This window comes from Epinephelus fuscoguttatus, linkage group LG15 (assembly GCF_011397635.1).
Source record: "Epinephelus fuscoguttatus linkage group LG15, E.fuscoguttatus.final_Chr_v1".
In the NCBI taxonomy this organism is placed as follows: domain Eukaryota; kingdom Metazoa; phylum Chordata; class Actinopteri; order Perciformes; family Serranidae; genus Epinephelus; species Epinephelus fuscoguttatus.
In genome coordinates this window covers 12,503,308-12,519,982 of record NC_064766.1, presented here as the reverse complement: position 1 = coordinate 12,519,982, position 16,675 = coordinate 12,503,308, and the positions used below count along the sequence as shown (strand labels likewise).

At 41.6% G+C, this 16,675-nt stretch overlaps 1 protein-coding gene across 4 annotated transcripts in view; it reads right to left on the bottom strand.

Moving 5' to 3' along the window:
- LOC125901705 (partitioning defective 3 homolog) overlaps positions 1-16,675 on the bottom strand; it is a 288,080-nt gene that overhangs the window by 62,714 nt on the left and 208,691 nt on the right. For all 4 annotated transcript variants that reach the window (XM_049597558.1, XM_049597562.1, XM_049597559.1 and 1 more), the window contains 2 exons: positions 11,466-11,594; positions 2,641-2,922 (listed from right to left, as the gene is read on the bottom strand). In XM_049597558.1, coding sequence (XP_049453515.1) covers positions 2,641-2,922; positions 11,466-11,594 — 411 coding nt within the window. The remainder of the gene's footprint in view (positions 1-2,640; positions 2,923-11,465; positions 11,595-16,675) is intronic.

Here is a 16,675-nt window from a genome sequence, read left to right as displayed (position 1 = left end):
CAAGCGTTTCAAGTCTAGGGCAGCATGGCACCTATGGGGACTACATATACAGTATGAATAGAAACACTTGAAGAAGTATTTCTTTTCATTAAACTGGGCTGTCTATGTGGTAGAAAGACACGGATACCTTTGAGATTGGTGCTACACCACCAGAGAAAGCAAAGTAACAAGTTTGTGGCATTTGCTTTTGCTCAAGAGTTCGAAAAGCTACAATTAACATGCATTGTGCCGCATTGGACCAATAAACGCTCCCACTGGTGGGTGAGGTAATGTAAGCTTGTTCATTTCGACACAGGAAACAATATAACGACCAGCTGGTAACAAAGGATTTCGAATTACACTTTAACAGTGGGCTAAAATATGTTTTCTGAAAACACTCTCTCTAGATTCGCTTCTATACTCTGTGTCCATGGTGACAGGCATTAAAGACTGAGAAAGTTAATCTGTAGTTTAAGGCAATAGCCTGACAGCCAGCAAAATTCACGTCATGTGACAGAGTTGGGCTAAGAGGTAAGCAGAGAGATCTCTGGGCTGGTAAGAAAGAGGGAAGTTCACCATAGTTAATTTTCACATACTACCCACATTGTCATGATACAAAGCTGGTTGAAAATCAGCAAAGTATAACAGCTGTGCCCACAATCAGATGTAGAACATTACTGGTCCAAGCACATTTCATGCTCTAAAAGCCTACATGCATACCAAAGTCAAACAACAGCGATACCTGTTGCTGATATTAATTAAAAGACCAATATTACCTTGGCTTAATCTCTCTGTGGTGTAACAAAATGAAATGCAATAACGAGTTATGTCTCTGAAGCCCAGTGGAACAGTTAGCCAAAGCCTGGAGTGCAATGAAGTGCAATGACCTATTGAAGTTGTGCGGTCATGGTTATCCCTTTTAGGGCCGTAACAACTGAAGACTTAATTCTTGACTAATGTATTCATTATTTTTCAAACTGATTAGTCATTTTACCTATAAATGTAAACAGTCACAAGGCAATTCACAGGTTCCCACAGCCAGAGATTACATTTTTGAGTTGTTTGTTTTGTCCAACCAACGCTTCAAAACCTCCTAATTTACATAACAACACAAGACAAATTTGCAAATCCTCACATTTGCAAAGCTGCAATGAAAAATGACTTAACATTTTTGCTTGGTGAAGGACTTAAACTATGAAAATATCACAAAACCGGTCCACTGAAATCATTTCAGCGCTAATCCCTTAGCTTGCTGTTGTTGCTGTGGGCTTTAGGGGGGCAGCTTTCTCGCAAAACTTATTGACCCCAAAGAGTTGTAAAACACCTCATGCTAGAGTACTGACGAGGAGAAAAAAATGCTTATGTGGTAAATGAGTGAGCTATTAACTTTAATATAATGATTACCAGAGTATAAATCAGGAGTGAATTCCCTTAACTAATTAAATAAGACTCCATATCTGTAATGAAAGTATATTATCTTCTGTTGTGCATCTGCATACATCCACACAGGACCACATCAGGGATTTAAAAAAAAACACACTGTGACAACAGCAGCACAATGAATTATGAATCAATACGAGCTACAGCACTCTTGAAGTACACACAGGCTGCTAGGTCCATCTGGGGATGCGTGAAAACCACAACTAAGACAAACCCATTCATTCAGCTGTGGATGTACTTGCCTGCACTGCCTGTGTTTCTGCTACGCTGCAGGCTTTCCTCAATTGGCTTCAAGTTTCCCCAAATCCATCTTTGGGCTACGAATCTCTCCGTTCATTGATCGGAGGAGGATTAGAAAGCAACTCAGCACAGACCTGCAGTGCTGAGAACTGCTGCTGCTGACAAGATGCAGGCGTTTAGAACATTCTGGCTTTTATTTGGCAGGCTGTCACTGCAGTGGACTTCGCTTTGGGTTATACATTTCATAATGCCACTCGGCTGCTGTATGTGAATACAAAGTAGATGCTCAAAGAAAAAAAAAAAGGATCTCCATGCCAGACCATGGTGATCAATTTAAAATGAGCTGTCAATTATAAACACGGAAGGTCTGAAATGTTGATAGCTCCGGCACAATGCTTCACCGAAAGGCACGGAAACGGGAAATGCGGAAAAGGTGGAAACAAGGTGAAATCAACAAGAGAACGAAAGACAGAAAGAAAGAGAGGTAGAAAGGTCAAGAGAGACAGAAAGAGAGACGGATATTCAAAGGTTCCCATTCACTCACTGCCTCCCCTGAGTAATCCCACATCCCCAAGAACGGTGCATTGTGTCTAGCAGTCGGCGAGCTGACATTTACCGCCTGCCTTCTGTTGCTGTGATTATTTTCTCCTCCAGGTGTGATAGCCTGCCTGCCGTCTCTGCGCAATAATGCTGCCTCAGAGTTACGAGAATGGGGAATGCGAGGCAGAATCAGGCCCGGACAGACCTTTAGCTGACATACCATGACTGGATCGCGCTTTTGAATAGGAGGTAAAAAGGTTGCTGAACCATGAATGGCAGCCTGTCACCTGGTTTGGGTGGAAATGGCCTCTGGGGGAGATTGGGACTCCAAGAGAACTCAAATATAGATTCTTAAACAGTAATCTGGTTCTCTCTCTCTCTCTCTTTTTTTTTTTTTTTTTTAAACAACAAAACTATTAAAAAGCATAAATCCAGCCCTACCTGTCTGCAGACGGAGGCCGGTCGTTGCGGGCCTTGCTGACTTGGGTGTATAGAGAATCGGAGTGCTGGTGCTGGTGGTGTGGATGGATGTGGGGGTAATCGTCTCGGGGGCTGTGGGGCCGGCTGTGCCCGCTGTCCACAGAGCTGTTCAGAGGGTTGATGCCTGCGTACGGGTGCTCGTCCTCAGAGGCCCTCTCCGATGTGCGGCTTATGTCCAGGATTTCGGCATAGTCCCGTTCCCTAGCCTGGCGTTCCCTCAGCTCTCTGGTCTTGGCTTGGATCCTTGAAGATTGAAACAGACATGTTAATACCAGTTTTTTGGTTTAAAAGACAATGGTGGGTCAGAAAAGTACCATTCTTTGTAGCTTGGGAGCCCTCTGGAAAAAATCTATGCAGTTTGCTGATATTACCAGATTGGAGATGACATGGTTAATATTTGCTATTCAAGTTTAAATTGAGCTTAAAAAGGTGTTTCTTTGGCTGCTTAGGTTCAACTGTGAGCCTTAGAGAATTGGAAATATATTTGGTTCTTTTTGGGCATTTACTGGGGGAACACACTTCATCACATTATAATATTATACGACAATTTTTTGGACAACAATACAATATTTGTTGATATCAAAACATCAGCCATGATATGATTTTGATACGATTCAATTCAGGGGCCTGCGATTGATATGAGATGATCTCAGTAAATATCCTCATTGTCTTTTTTGTGGTTGCTTGCCATTGTCGATCTGATACTAGGCTGCTAACATTGTTCGAATGTTTAGGAAGGAGATGTGCTTGGATGGAAATGGTGACACAGACGAGTTATTGGAATTTCAAAATACAGTCCAATCTAAAGATGATGATATGTATCAATGTTTTTACTTTGCACCCATAGTATTGGCTAGATGGCTTATAGTTGAATTCATAAATTGCTCCAAACTGATATATCATTACACCCCTAGCATTGACGACATCCAAAAATTACTTTTAGATGCACATTATGAGAGAAACATTTGTGACAACTCACAAAATCATGGCACATAAATTAGTGACATAAAGCACATATGATACACGATTCAGGCAGAACATAACCACATATTTACTACTGTGAAAGAAATGTTTGACTGGCAGTGAAATTCTGTATGAATCATGTATAAAAACTGCTTTGTGGGAAACTGAAACTGCCACCTGGTTTCCACTTTGTCTGGTAAAGCCTTTATGTTGCCAAAGCCTTGTAGTGTATATAATGTTTAGCTGAGACAAGCTGTAAATCTCAGGTGTCACATTAACAAAACACCAGATGAGCCAATGCAACATCTGCAAGTGATTGTTTATTGTACCTTTTTAACTTTCCATTACAGAAGAGTATGAGTGAGAACACTATTATTTATGCTTCCCCCCCCACTGAATAATACCATAAACAATGCATAACTGTTTCTCGCCCCCACAACACCTCATACAAGGGAAGCACTTTGTAGTCACAGAGTGCTGCTAATGTATAGCTACCATGCTTTTCTCTATCTGTCTCTAAAACACGCACACAAACCTCTGACACCTCTCCGTCTCATACAGAGCAACTCAAACACACAGAAATCACACGTACACTCTCTTTAGTCCATTATCTTGTGAATAACTGGCAACACCATTTTCTACAGCAGGGGGACTACCTATCGCGCAGCCCCATAATTACAGCCTTGCCAATTATCAGAGCTTTACAACTACCAATTATCATACTGCTCTCTTTTCTCCAGGCCCCTTTTTAATGGCAGTGGGAAAGAGAATGGGACAGGCGCAGTGACGAGGTAGGGGGTGCAACTTCACTGAACACTCAGCGGGCTAAAATCTGAAACGCTTCCTCCAGAAAATTTGCATGCTGTGCATAATAAAACAATAAGTCTAATAAGGAGGGCTCCCCATTGGAGGGAAGGTGCAAAATGTGGATTAAAAAAAAAAAAAAAACAGGGATAAATGGGTGGAAATAATTTACTAAAAATGAGGCTCCTAATGAACTTGATGGCTTTAACAGCTCCCCACTGAACCTGGAAAGGGGTAACAATCTTTTTAGCAAAATGTGCACTTATTTTAACAACTTAACCCATGTCACATGAAAGCTTGTGGACTTGCAAGCTGTGTCTGTACTAGTTGTGGACTCAGCAATTATCTAATAGCGCAGAAGGAAGCAGGGCCCTTGAGGGATCTATCTTTAAACCCAGAGGAAAAACAGTGTTTTCCATCAGAGAAAGCAGCGGCAGCAGCAGCAGAAGTGGGAGCAGCTACTGATTGTATACACAGGCGCAGCGGCTGATAAGATAAGGCCAGACATACCAATCCAGCGCCTGGCCTTCTCTGTGCAGCCCCTTCCCATAACGAGGCACTGGACGGGTCAATGGGGCCAGTTTCTGAGTGAGGAAGGATGCAGCTTTGAACCAGTTGTGGTGTATGAGAGGACACAATCTCAGTTCTTAAAAGCTGAAGCGTTGGACAAAGTGCAAAGACAGCAATCTACATTTGTGGGGTCAAAACAGTTCTGAAAACATGTACAGTATATACTCAGCTTAAGTGTGATTATTTCCATTGTCCATTAGTCTGTTGATTATTTTTTCAATTAATTGCATTGTTCACTGACCTCTTCAAATTGTTCAACCAACAACCCAGCGCTCAAAGACATTTCATTTACAATAATACATTCTAAAATTCTCAACTTGGGATCATTAAAACCTTATCTTATCTTAGGGAAAAGCACCAAAACTTCACATCTGAGATGCTGGTAGTGAAATCTTTGCTTGACAATTGACATTGATGGATTACTGAAATTATCAGTTGATTTACAAATCTTTTCTGCACTAGAAGTCCTAGAGTTTTTTATGTCATACTGCGTGAACTGCGATTATGATTACTTCCCAGTCAATAAGAATTTTCAGAACCAAGAAGATAGAAAAGAAATAAAGGTATACTAAACCAAATTCCATTTTCTAAGTATCAAACAAACATCCTGTAGGCTTACATTGTTGTCATCCATCGTCACATTTACTACAAAATGTCAATACACAAACCCTTCTATTTATCACTAGCCTGGTTAGCCATCAACATTTGTCATTCACTCCCCACATAAGCAGACAAAGTTGGTTGCCGCGAAAGTTAACAGCTAAATCTGTCATATTTAGTAGACCATATTTTAGAATAAAAGAATAAAATAGTATTTAGATCAGTTTATGTATGGTGAAGTAGTATTTTATGCTCCTGAAGAGGTTTCTATGGATGTCTCTGATACTTCTTTAACAGTGAAAGTGGGTGGCCACTGGGCTAACTGGTGAGAACCAAGGGTGACTACAGCTGCATTCCCTTAAGATAAAATCTTGGCCTCCATCTATGTAAACATGACAAGCACTTAAAAAGCAATGTTGCTAAAAATGTACAATTGCACAAGTACAATTACACTGATTGAAATTGGACAGGAAGGAAAACCACACTTGGCCTAATCATTGCCCTTTCAGTCCCAAAATATTTACCCAAGGAAAACCCTGCTTTCTCTCGAACGGCTAACCTTGATGAGGGATGAAAATACTCTCAGCGTGAAGGGTAAATGATATAAAAAAGCAACGGGAGAGGTAGGAAAAGAGTCAGAGGTTGAACAAAAAGAATGCAGGCAGAAAGAGAGAGAGAGAGGGACAGCAGATAAAAGGGTATAGAAATGGCAGGATGGGACATTATGGTGGAAGAAATGTGTCTGACGAGTGACCTTTCTACCACATCAAGCCAGAACAATAGTCCATTATGTGCTATTGTACCCACAGTGTAATAAACCTTCCTCTTAGCGGTAGTGCTGACACAACTGATAGACCATGGTGAAAGGCAGGAAGTACATGAAAGGAGAAGGTCCAGCGGGATAAGATGGCTGCTGAGAGTCCTTTTGGATTGATAACATTGGATATTTGGAATTGTTTTATGATATGGCGACAAATAGCTTTGGCCAGCTCTGACGCACTTGTTAGGCAAGGAGAGTACTATAAGATTTTTTGCTAAAGAAAGATTTTTAGCGAGATGTAGTCGTACTAAGTGTCCAGGTCAAGGGAAGTTCACTGGGACAAATAACGTGATAAACAGCAACCTGTCTGCTGTATAGATTCATCTTTGACCTTTTGGACAGAGGACTCTTAAAATACTGACTAAAGGCATACACTGACTGATACAGTCACAAGCAATGTTAAGAGGAAAGGACATTTTTGATGATATATGGCTGCTGTGTTGGCCAATCAAATACATGCAATTACACATGCCAGATAGAACACCTTGTAGTGTCTGCTATGTTGCATGGTAGAAAGCAACGTGTTTTAGATCTCTTAGCTAGAGTAAAATCATTTTCATTATTAGTCTTGACCCGAAGTCTGAAACTAATCATCTAAATTCCTATTTCAAGAGATGCGTTTGTCTGAAAACCATACATTTCCCCACACAAGTCAGTGTGCTGTCTGAACTGTCAGTCTCGATTTGTTTGTCTGGCTTGGGGTTGGAGTCCACTGGGATGTGAGACTTAAACCTGTGAGGAAATCCATCCATTTAGTCGATCACAGCTGGATTAACCATAGCCTCTGGCAGTGGCCAATCAATAAGTGCTCTGCAGCGAGGTGCCGAAGCTCCCGGCTGAACCTTGAGAGAGCAGCTCGGTGAAACACAGCTAACTGGATCATTGTTTAACACCGAAGCAACCACAGTCTTCCACATCCTCAGTGGGATCTCCTCGTCAATACCAGCGTATCTCTGCTAGTGGTTAAATACAAACATGAAGCGTGCTTGTGCTTTTTTTTAAGGTGGGAGGGGGTACGCCTGGTTGCCGTGAGTCAAACACCAAACGCTGAGCAAAATAATTAATGCATTGAACTTCTGTCAGACAATCCCAAGATAGTTTCTGCACAGACCTTAATTTGGCTGATTTTTGTTCCTCATATACCATTTTGCCTGATTTCCCTTAGCTCTTTCTTGCCCTGGGCATTATATATGGCAAAACCAGTACACACTACCAAACAAAAGAACAAATACATGCAAAAAAAGACTGGCACACCCATTTCTTAACTCCCTCAGAGTCTCGGAAATAAATCTGAAGAAATAAGTGGAAATACTGTGTACACTTCCACTTCTACTTTTAATGAGAGGCAGCCGTATTACTTACAAATATTATTAAATCACATACTATAGCATGCAGCAGCTACAGAGAGCATTCAATTAGGGATGTCAATGTTTAACCATTAATAAGTGAAATGCTGAGAATGCTTTTGACCAGTTACGCAAGTTAGTCTGTAGGTTAATTTTGCTACTCTTCAGTTTAGTAGTAGAACTGGCACTACACTTTACCAGAACAAAGCTAATAAAGTACTCATGCTACACTTTTTAGCCAGCCTTGGCTGCTCTGCACTTTGCATCACCAAGGTCAGTGGGAGCTAGCAAGCCATTATTCAGAGATTGAAAAACTGTGCCACCCACTGGTCTGTCCCAAGGTCGCCCCACTGAGTAAATGGCTTAATTCATTGTTAGCTCTTCTAGCACCATCAGCAGTGTTAGTACGGCTAGTAGTGCTAACATATGTTAATACCAGCGGTAACTGCCGAATGAGCAGCGCTGCTAGCTAGCTTCCACTCGATCCCGGTGGTGTGCGGTGAGCACTATGTTTCAGTGTGTTAACACAGCTAGCCGGCTGCCTGTCAGCTGCTAGCAAAGCCAACAACAGAAAATAAAATAAAAGGGCAAGACATTTAAGACATAACATTAAAATTTCACCACCTCTACATGAACAGTGCTTTGAAGGGTGGTGCTAAAGCTAACTATACCAATGGTGCACCAAACTAAAAGGAAAGCACCTCTTGTATGTCATGTCATTATGCGCTTTTATCTGAAAAATTAACCAGTTCGTTGCTGGTTAATGGATGTTAAGCTTTCAAAAACACAACTAACCAAAACTGACATATCTACATTCAATCAATGCTTTTACATTCTGTGGCGCCGAAGGGTTGATTCATATGTAAATAATATATCCAGCATTCACTATGACAAAAAGGGAAAGAAAACATGGTCTTGGAAAATTATGCAATGTTTCAAGGTTTGAAAGCTTCACATTTTTTAAGGATTCAAAAAGAAAGAGTATTCAGAATAGCATCCACAAATATACAAGTAAATACACAGGGGTTATGTACTGTGATGTGGCGTCTGTGTTAATCTGAATGAATGGGTGCATGCTATCTGTCACCCTTGGACCTGTATTTTAGAAATACCACAAAAGTAGTCCTGAATAGATTTTAGTGTTTGAAACTCCATCATGATAACTAATGCATGTGACTTTGACATTTGAGCAAAAGAAATAACAGAAAAGCCACGCATTGGATTAACATACAAAAGGACCATACTGAACTTTTAACAACACGCAGCGTAACAACCAAATCATCTGACGTGGCATTTGCGTTAACCTTATGCCAATTAAAAATAAAGACTAGGCTATTATCATATTATTGGACTATCTGCTCTGCAGGCGTAAAGAAAGAATTACAAACCAAATTTTCATAACGAGCAACTGGGGGGAGTAATGACTCCTGCCCCTACACCAAGAGCATGGGAATTAATTAGCTGGCAGGGCTGTAATGGCCTTGGCATTTATAAACCGCCGCCCCAAAAAAACTGGCATGGTGCCCGTCTGACATTTAGTTTGGTGTGGAAAGGGAGAGAGTGATGCAGAGAGAAAAAGACTGGCTGTCTTGGGGCTGTTTGGTTTTGGGCGCCCACCTGATAATGGTAAAAGACTCACAAATTATGTGTAACCATCTACTCTTTTTTTTTTTTTCATTACACAAATTCTTCATTTATTAAACCATTAAAATCCTGATGATGGAAAAAATGAGTTCAATTCCAAAGTGGAACACATCCACGTCTTTTAGTCTGTAACATGTAAAAGAGGGAATTGATTGTTACGCTTGATTGAAAATACTTCCTGAACTGTGGTCAGGACCTGCAAGACCACTTGTTACCAGTGTTTCACTGGGCTCATCATGCTGCTAAGTATCAGTGGTACAATATACAGTCAGACAGAGCTGCTAGGTAAGTGCAATATACGTACATCTGTGTCCATTTGTATGCTTTTGGTAAGAGTTTGCTTTCATGGTTTGGGCAAGGACCTTTATTTGCAGTTAAGGGAATTCTTGTGCGTCAGCATACACAGATGTTCTATACAATAGTGCCCTTCCGACATTGTGACAACAGTTTTGGGAACACCCTTTTTTGTTCAACCATGACAATGCCCCTATAGCATAAAAAATGTCCATTAAGACATATTTTGTTTGAGGTGCACAGAGCCCTGACCTTAACCGCATCCAACACCTTTGGGATAACCTAGAATGCCAACTGAAAGCCTGGCACTTTCGCCCAGCATCAGTGTTGGACCTTACTAATGCCCCTGTGGCTGAATGGGAACAAATCCCTGCAAACCTGGATCCAAAATCTTGTGGGCAGCCTTCCCAGAAGAGTTGAAGCTGTTATAGCAGATAAATGACCATGGTTTTGGAATGACATGTTCAACAAAAACAAATACTGTGAAATACTTAGATTAGATTAGATTAGATTAGATTAGTTTATTTGTCCTATTAGGAAAATTTTCTTCACGCTTCGGTACATCTTGAGTGCCAACCCGACATATACACATACCCCACAGATACAACATACTTACATTTGCCACACACACATGGATTCTCAACACATAGCATACAGTATAACACAGACACATTTACACATTTACACGTCACTGCCGTTTCTGAGTTTTGTTTAGTTCTGTGATGGCCTTGGGGACGAAGCTATTGTTGAATTTGATTTTTTTCCAGGGGACACCAAGCAGTGTGAAATGTGGGTTGAGGGGGTGACTGGGGTCCTGTGCAATGGTCTGAGCTCTGCATACAGTGGCTTTGCTGTTAAGGTCTGAGAGATTGGGAGTGGGGAGGCCGATGATCTTGGCAGCTTTGTGTGTGATCTGTGTGAGTCTGTTCTTGTTGGGGGCTGACAAAGTGTATATTAACTGATATTAAGGGAAAATAGATATGCTAATCAAAGCAGGGGGCAGTGCTAGAGCACTCACAAGCATCAACTAAAATTCTTTTTTCAGTCCACAACTTTTTTTTTTTTGAGGGGCAAAGGAGGAGAGTTGACCTAGAAGATTTCAATTTGGATTTGCAATTTGTAATATGATCAGGGCTAATTAAAACATGTTTTTTTTAGCTTAAAAATATAGTGACTGATCCCCTTGAGAATATGATTATTACAATTATTTGGTTCACTTCTACAGAGCTGGGCTGCACGGTGGTGTGGTGGTTAGCACTGTTGCCTCACAGCAAGAGGGTTGCTGGTTCGATCCCTTCGATCCCTTCTGTGCGGAGTTTGCATGTTCTCCCCATGTCAGCGTGGCTTCCTCCCACAGTCCAAAGACATGCAGATTGGGGACTAGGTTAATTGGTAACTCTAAATTGTCCGTAGGTGTGAATGTGAGTGTGAATGGTTGTTTGTCTCTATGTGTCAGCCCTGCGATAGTCTGGCGACCTGTCCAGGGTGTACCCTGCCTCTCGCCCGATGTAGCTGGGATAGGCTCCAGCCCCCCCGCGACCCTCAAGAGGATGAAGCGGTTAGAAGATGAATGAAGATGAACTTCTACAGAGCTGCAAAGTTGTGACAATTCCCCCCCCTCTTTGATCCCAAATAGCAAAGCACATGAGTCCAGGGACAAAAGGACTTGTACTTCAGCAGCACTTAGCAGAAAAGAAAAATTAAAAGCATTTACAGTAGCAGGTGCTACATCATGAAGACCTTACCTCTCCTGCTCCATCCTCATCTTCATCGTCTCCTCATCTGAAACCTGCGTCTCCTCCGCCCTCCACTTGCTGGAGCCTTTACGATCCATCTTCTCCCCCGGCCGCTCATCCTTACGGTGCTTCCCGAACCTGGAACACAAAAAAGGCTCAAAGTTACAATTAACTAAAATAATAGCTCTATTTTTGTATTTCTTTGTTTTAGCTGTCAATCATTCTTCCCAAGTTACTGGTGTAGTTACACGAGCAGATCAATTTCCTTCACAGTAACTCAGAGTCAACTGATCTGGCTGAAAACATTTCAGTGTGTCTGGGATCACAGAAACAGGTATGACTTAACATTCGATCAAGCCCTCAAATGACCCATTTGAAAAGTAATTCTCACAAGTTCAAACCCATTTTGGTTGGTTTAAAGGTGGGGAGTGGTAAACGAAGAAGGCGTCAACGCGGCCCCTCGCAGTAATTATATTCATAGGGAGGGAGTGACGCTTAACGAAATAGAAGCCATTGCAGAGATATTTCAGCTTGATTGACTCAGTATAAAGCTGCAGCCTGTTGAAGAAATGACTTTGGCACCGCGCTCGCTTCCACAATGAACCTCCGTGATTATTCACAGGGAAATTGGTCCGCAGAGAATATCTACAACTTCTAAAGAGACCACGCTGAGAGAAACCAAAGAGGTGTGTGTGTGTGTATTAATGAAAGAGACAGAAGCCAGTGAACAAGGGAGAAAAAAATGAACACGTGCAAAAGGAACTCAATGAATGAAACACTGAGAGCGAAAACTAAACTACGGTGAAGAATACAAAGACAGCATCAAGAGGTGCGTGTGCACGTGTGAGAATGTGACTGAAAAAAGAGACAGAGTAAAGTGAAAAAAGAGTGAGATTAAAGAATGCTCGGGAAAGAGAAAGTCACGGGTTCAAACGCAAACCAAAGAAGTGAAAATCCCGACAGCTGAGTCTGTGTGTTTAAGAATTAAACAGAGAGAGTGTAAATTGCCCACAAAATGAGTAACTAAGAGAGAGAGAGAGAGAAAAAAAAAAGACACTGAGATGTGAGGTGTTCGAATGTGTGCATGGAGAGCAACACAGAAGAAAGAGAATTGAAAACAAGAGAAATAAAGTAAATCAATGAAAAAAAAATACAAAGAAAGAAAAAAACAAGCCAATGAATCTGCAGAGCTAACCCGGTGGTGTGAGTGTGTAGGTGTGTGAGAAACAAAACAGAAAAAAAAACCAACACAGAATGAGAAGAAAGGTGAGAGGATAAAGCGAATGGGAAAGTGAGACAAACATATGATGAAAGCAAAATGAAATAAAATCTAAAATAAGTGCGCAATACTGAGTGTGACAGAAGCAAAGAAACGGGAAGAATCGGAAAATGAAAAAAGAGTAATGGGGAAGAAGCGAATAAAGAAATGATTTGTATGTGTAATCAAAGACAGACTGAAAATTACACTTAATTAAAGACACAGTGTGAGAAACCAAGAGAATGAAAAAAGGCAGCACATTTACCACATTGGCCGGGGCATTCCATGACTGACAACTTTGTTTGATTTCTTCCATGACCAGACAACATATTCTGCCTTGTTTGTGGTGTTTATTGTCTGGGAAAAATTCTAAAGCAACATTTTTATGCAATTAAAGTTGATAAAGTCACAAAGCTTCTCTCTCTTGTTGTGCATTTCATCTCATGTACTCAGGACTACAATTCCCTTGATGTTTAGCCACACAAGCTCAACAGATTGACACAGGCGTTTTGCATCCAGGCTAATCAAATGATCCCCTTTGGACCTCTCACACTGCTGCACTCACTTGTTTATGCCTTGAAGGTCTCTGACTCAAAACCTTACTTTATTTATTAAGATTTCTGCACAAATTTGAGTGTGTGGTTGCTTTTTTCCATTCATGCCACCCAAGTTAGAAAATATTCCTGATGTACAAATTGTCTGACTTGCAGCACAGTGGTGGCCTCGTGGGCCGAAGCCCAAAAAACTACGGAAACGAAGCATGAGCAGAACACATCCTGCGTTGCTTTGGCATCGATGTGAGCCAAGCAGAGTGTACACTCATCCAGTGCATGCGCCACACAGATGCTACCCAGAGGTTCAGCATCTGGGAGATCTCACAGAAATATGCAAAGCAGACATAACAGTAGATAGCTACTGCTGAATCTGGTTTTCCATCATCACATGTGCTGGGGATTTGTCAGACTGGATAAATCTGTGTGGAGTTTATCCAATGACTAACACAGCAAGCCTTAACTTTCTCAGGAGAGTTTTACAAGTAAATCCACCAAGTGGCCTTCTGGTGGCCTAAGGGTTAAAGACACCCCTGATTCAAGTCTGGCTGGGGACCTGTGTTACATTCTGTCTCAAGAAAATAAAAAAATACTCACAAAATCCAGCAAACTTACAGACAGACCCACACCAAGATACACAAACCAACTAACAACTCTGGTCACTTGGTTCTGTATTCAATACATAATGTGTAGTCGCTAGAGCATATGGTCTCTGATTGAAATTTGTGGGTGCATTAAATGCATCTGTGGTGACCCAAAGATAATATCAATATGTCGTGGCAATGAGGTGATAAGCGGCTCCCAAGTGCCCAAAAGACAAACTAAGGAAAACCAAGGGATGAGAATGAGGAGGAGAAACCGCAGTAAGGATGGAGGGGGCTGAGACTAAGGTCCATTACCTGATTAATTTAACTGCGGCCGCCTGAAATGCTCAGAGTGACGGCTCGCCGTTAATGCTAAGAGCGGGAGTGATCTATCACGGCGAGAGACGGTTGACACTTTCTTTCTCCACACCACTAACTTTCATTAACAGTCCCTTTAAAAGACAGCCTAACTCTCCTTGTCACACACACACACACACACACACACACACACACACACACACACACACACACACACAAACACAGACATACGAAGATTTATGACTGAATAGGAAAACTTTGAAGAGGAGACAGAGTATTACCCATGACACCGGGGCATTTAATAATCTTATATTCCAGGCACAGTGAGGCCCGCCTCGTCTTGTGAGCCCGACGCCATCGATAAAGAGGCTTTGAGGGTTTTTTTTGTGGTTTGAAAAGACAACTTCAAAATGTCAAGGATTCAGCTAATTCAATTCAGCAGACCACCCATGTGTCACTGCTAATCCCTTTAACCGCACAAAAAGTGAAAACAAGTCTGGTGGTGTTGTGGGCAGTTTTGGATGGCATATTGGATGTGCAGCGCTGCCGAAATGTCACAGGGCAGCTGGTAAATCAGAAAGTGATGTTAGGATAAGGTAAGGAATTAATGTCACTAAAATATGATCATACTATGACTGCATCTATGAAAATGTCAAAAATGATCCAGAAATGTTGGTGCTACCTCAAACCATCATTTGATAGACATGACACCAAGTATTACTAAGTCACTGTTGAGAGAGGAGTATCTGCTTTATTTGCCATGTCATGTTATTGAGTGATACTAGTTGAGAAAACTAGTAAAATGAGTAGCCATCAACCTTAGCTGTGATTTGTGATTAATCTAAACATAAAATGCTAACGTGTCAGCATGCTATTATTTGTGAATTAGCATGCTTAGAGGATTATCAGCTCAACTTCATAAACTAAACTAAAGCTTTGATTCTCCATCTGAGCCCAAATGGGCCTGACCCGACCCAAGCTGTAATTTCTCCATATTTCCCCGGGCTTGATCAGGTCGGGTTCTCGCCAATTTACCAGGTTTTTAAATTAAGCTGGCAGTTCTCATGCATAAATGGCAGGAGTTGCATTGAACTGAATCAAGAGGGAAAGAGCGATTTGGAGGGGATAGAGAGAAAACTGGGGGAGAGAGATAGAGTGCATGCAAGAGAGGTACAGCAAACAAGGAAAAAAGACAGAGGGGCTACAAAGCAACTTGACTGGCAGAGTTTGCTTCTGTATCCCCGGTAGTGACACCACCCTGCACCAACCGCCACTCGCGCTCAAAAAGGGAGATGCACCGAGGGGGGCAACCTGTTCTGCCAAACCTGCAGAGCCCAAGAGGCAGAACAGACAACAGACTATTAAAAGAAGAGGAAGAGAAGAAGGAGAAGTAGTTTTATATAAATATATAAGTTTGCGATAATTTGTGCAGCGATCTTGTATCCATACACAGACATCAAGTATTGATGTCTGTGTATGGATACACAGACCCAGACATCAAGTATTGATTTTTTTTAATGATATAAATACAAAAACCTTTGGCAGATTACTAGAATAATAAAATCAATCACTTTTTCAGTTCACTACATACACACAAACAGGTTGAAGTGAGATGAACAGCCTAAAAACTCTCAATAGATAAAACAGATGTTGACAAAGTTTTTCTTTTGGGACATAATTTTAAGTTGCAAAAAGGTGATAAATCCCGATATACATTATACTATAGTATTGTGACTTACACTCACTGGCCACTTTATTAGGTACACCTTGCTAGTACCGGGTTGGACCACATTTTGCCTTTAGAACTGCCGTAACTCTATGTAGCATAGATTCAACAAGGTGCTGCGGAACACTCCTCAGAGATTTTGGTCCATACTGACATGATAGGATCACGGAGTTGCTGCGGATTTGTCGGCTGCACTTCCATGATGCAGATCTCCTGTTCTGCCACATCCCAAAGTTGCTCTATTGGATTGAGATCTGGTGACTATGGAGGCCATTGGAGTACAGTGAACTCATTGTACTAAGGGGCCCCACAGTGTGCCAAGAAAATATCCAGGACCATTACACCACCAACACCAGCCTGAACCGTTGATACAAGGCAGGATGGATCCATGCTTTCATGTTGTTTACACCAAATTCTGACCCTACCATCTGAATGTTGCAGCAGAAATCCAGGCTCATCAGACCAGGCAACATTTTTCCAATCTTCTGTTGTCCAGTGTTGGTGAGCCCATGTGAAGTGTAGCCTCAGTTTCCTGTTGTTAGCTGACAGGAGTGGCACCTGGTGTGGTCTTCTGCTACTGTAGCCCATCTGCTTCAAGGTTTGATGTGTTGTTCATTCAGAGACGGTCTTCTGCAGACCCTGGTTGTAACGAGTGGTTATTTGAGTAACTGTTGCCTTTCTATCATCTTGAACCAGTCTGGCCATTCTCCTCTGACCTCTGGCCATGCTTAAATGCACTGAGTTGCTTCCATATGATTGGCTGATTAGCTGTTCACGTTAAC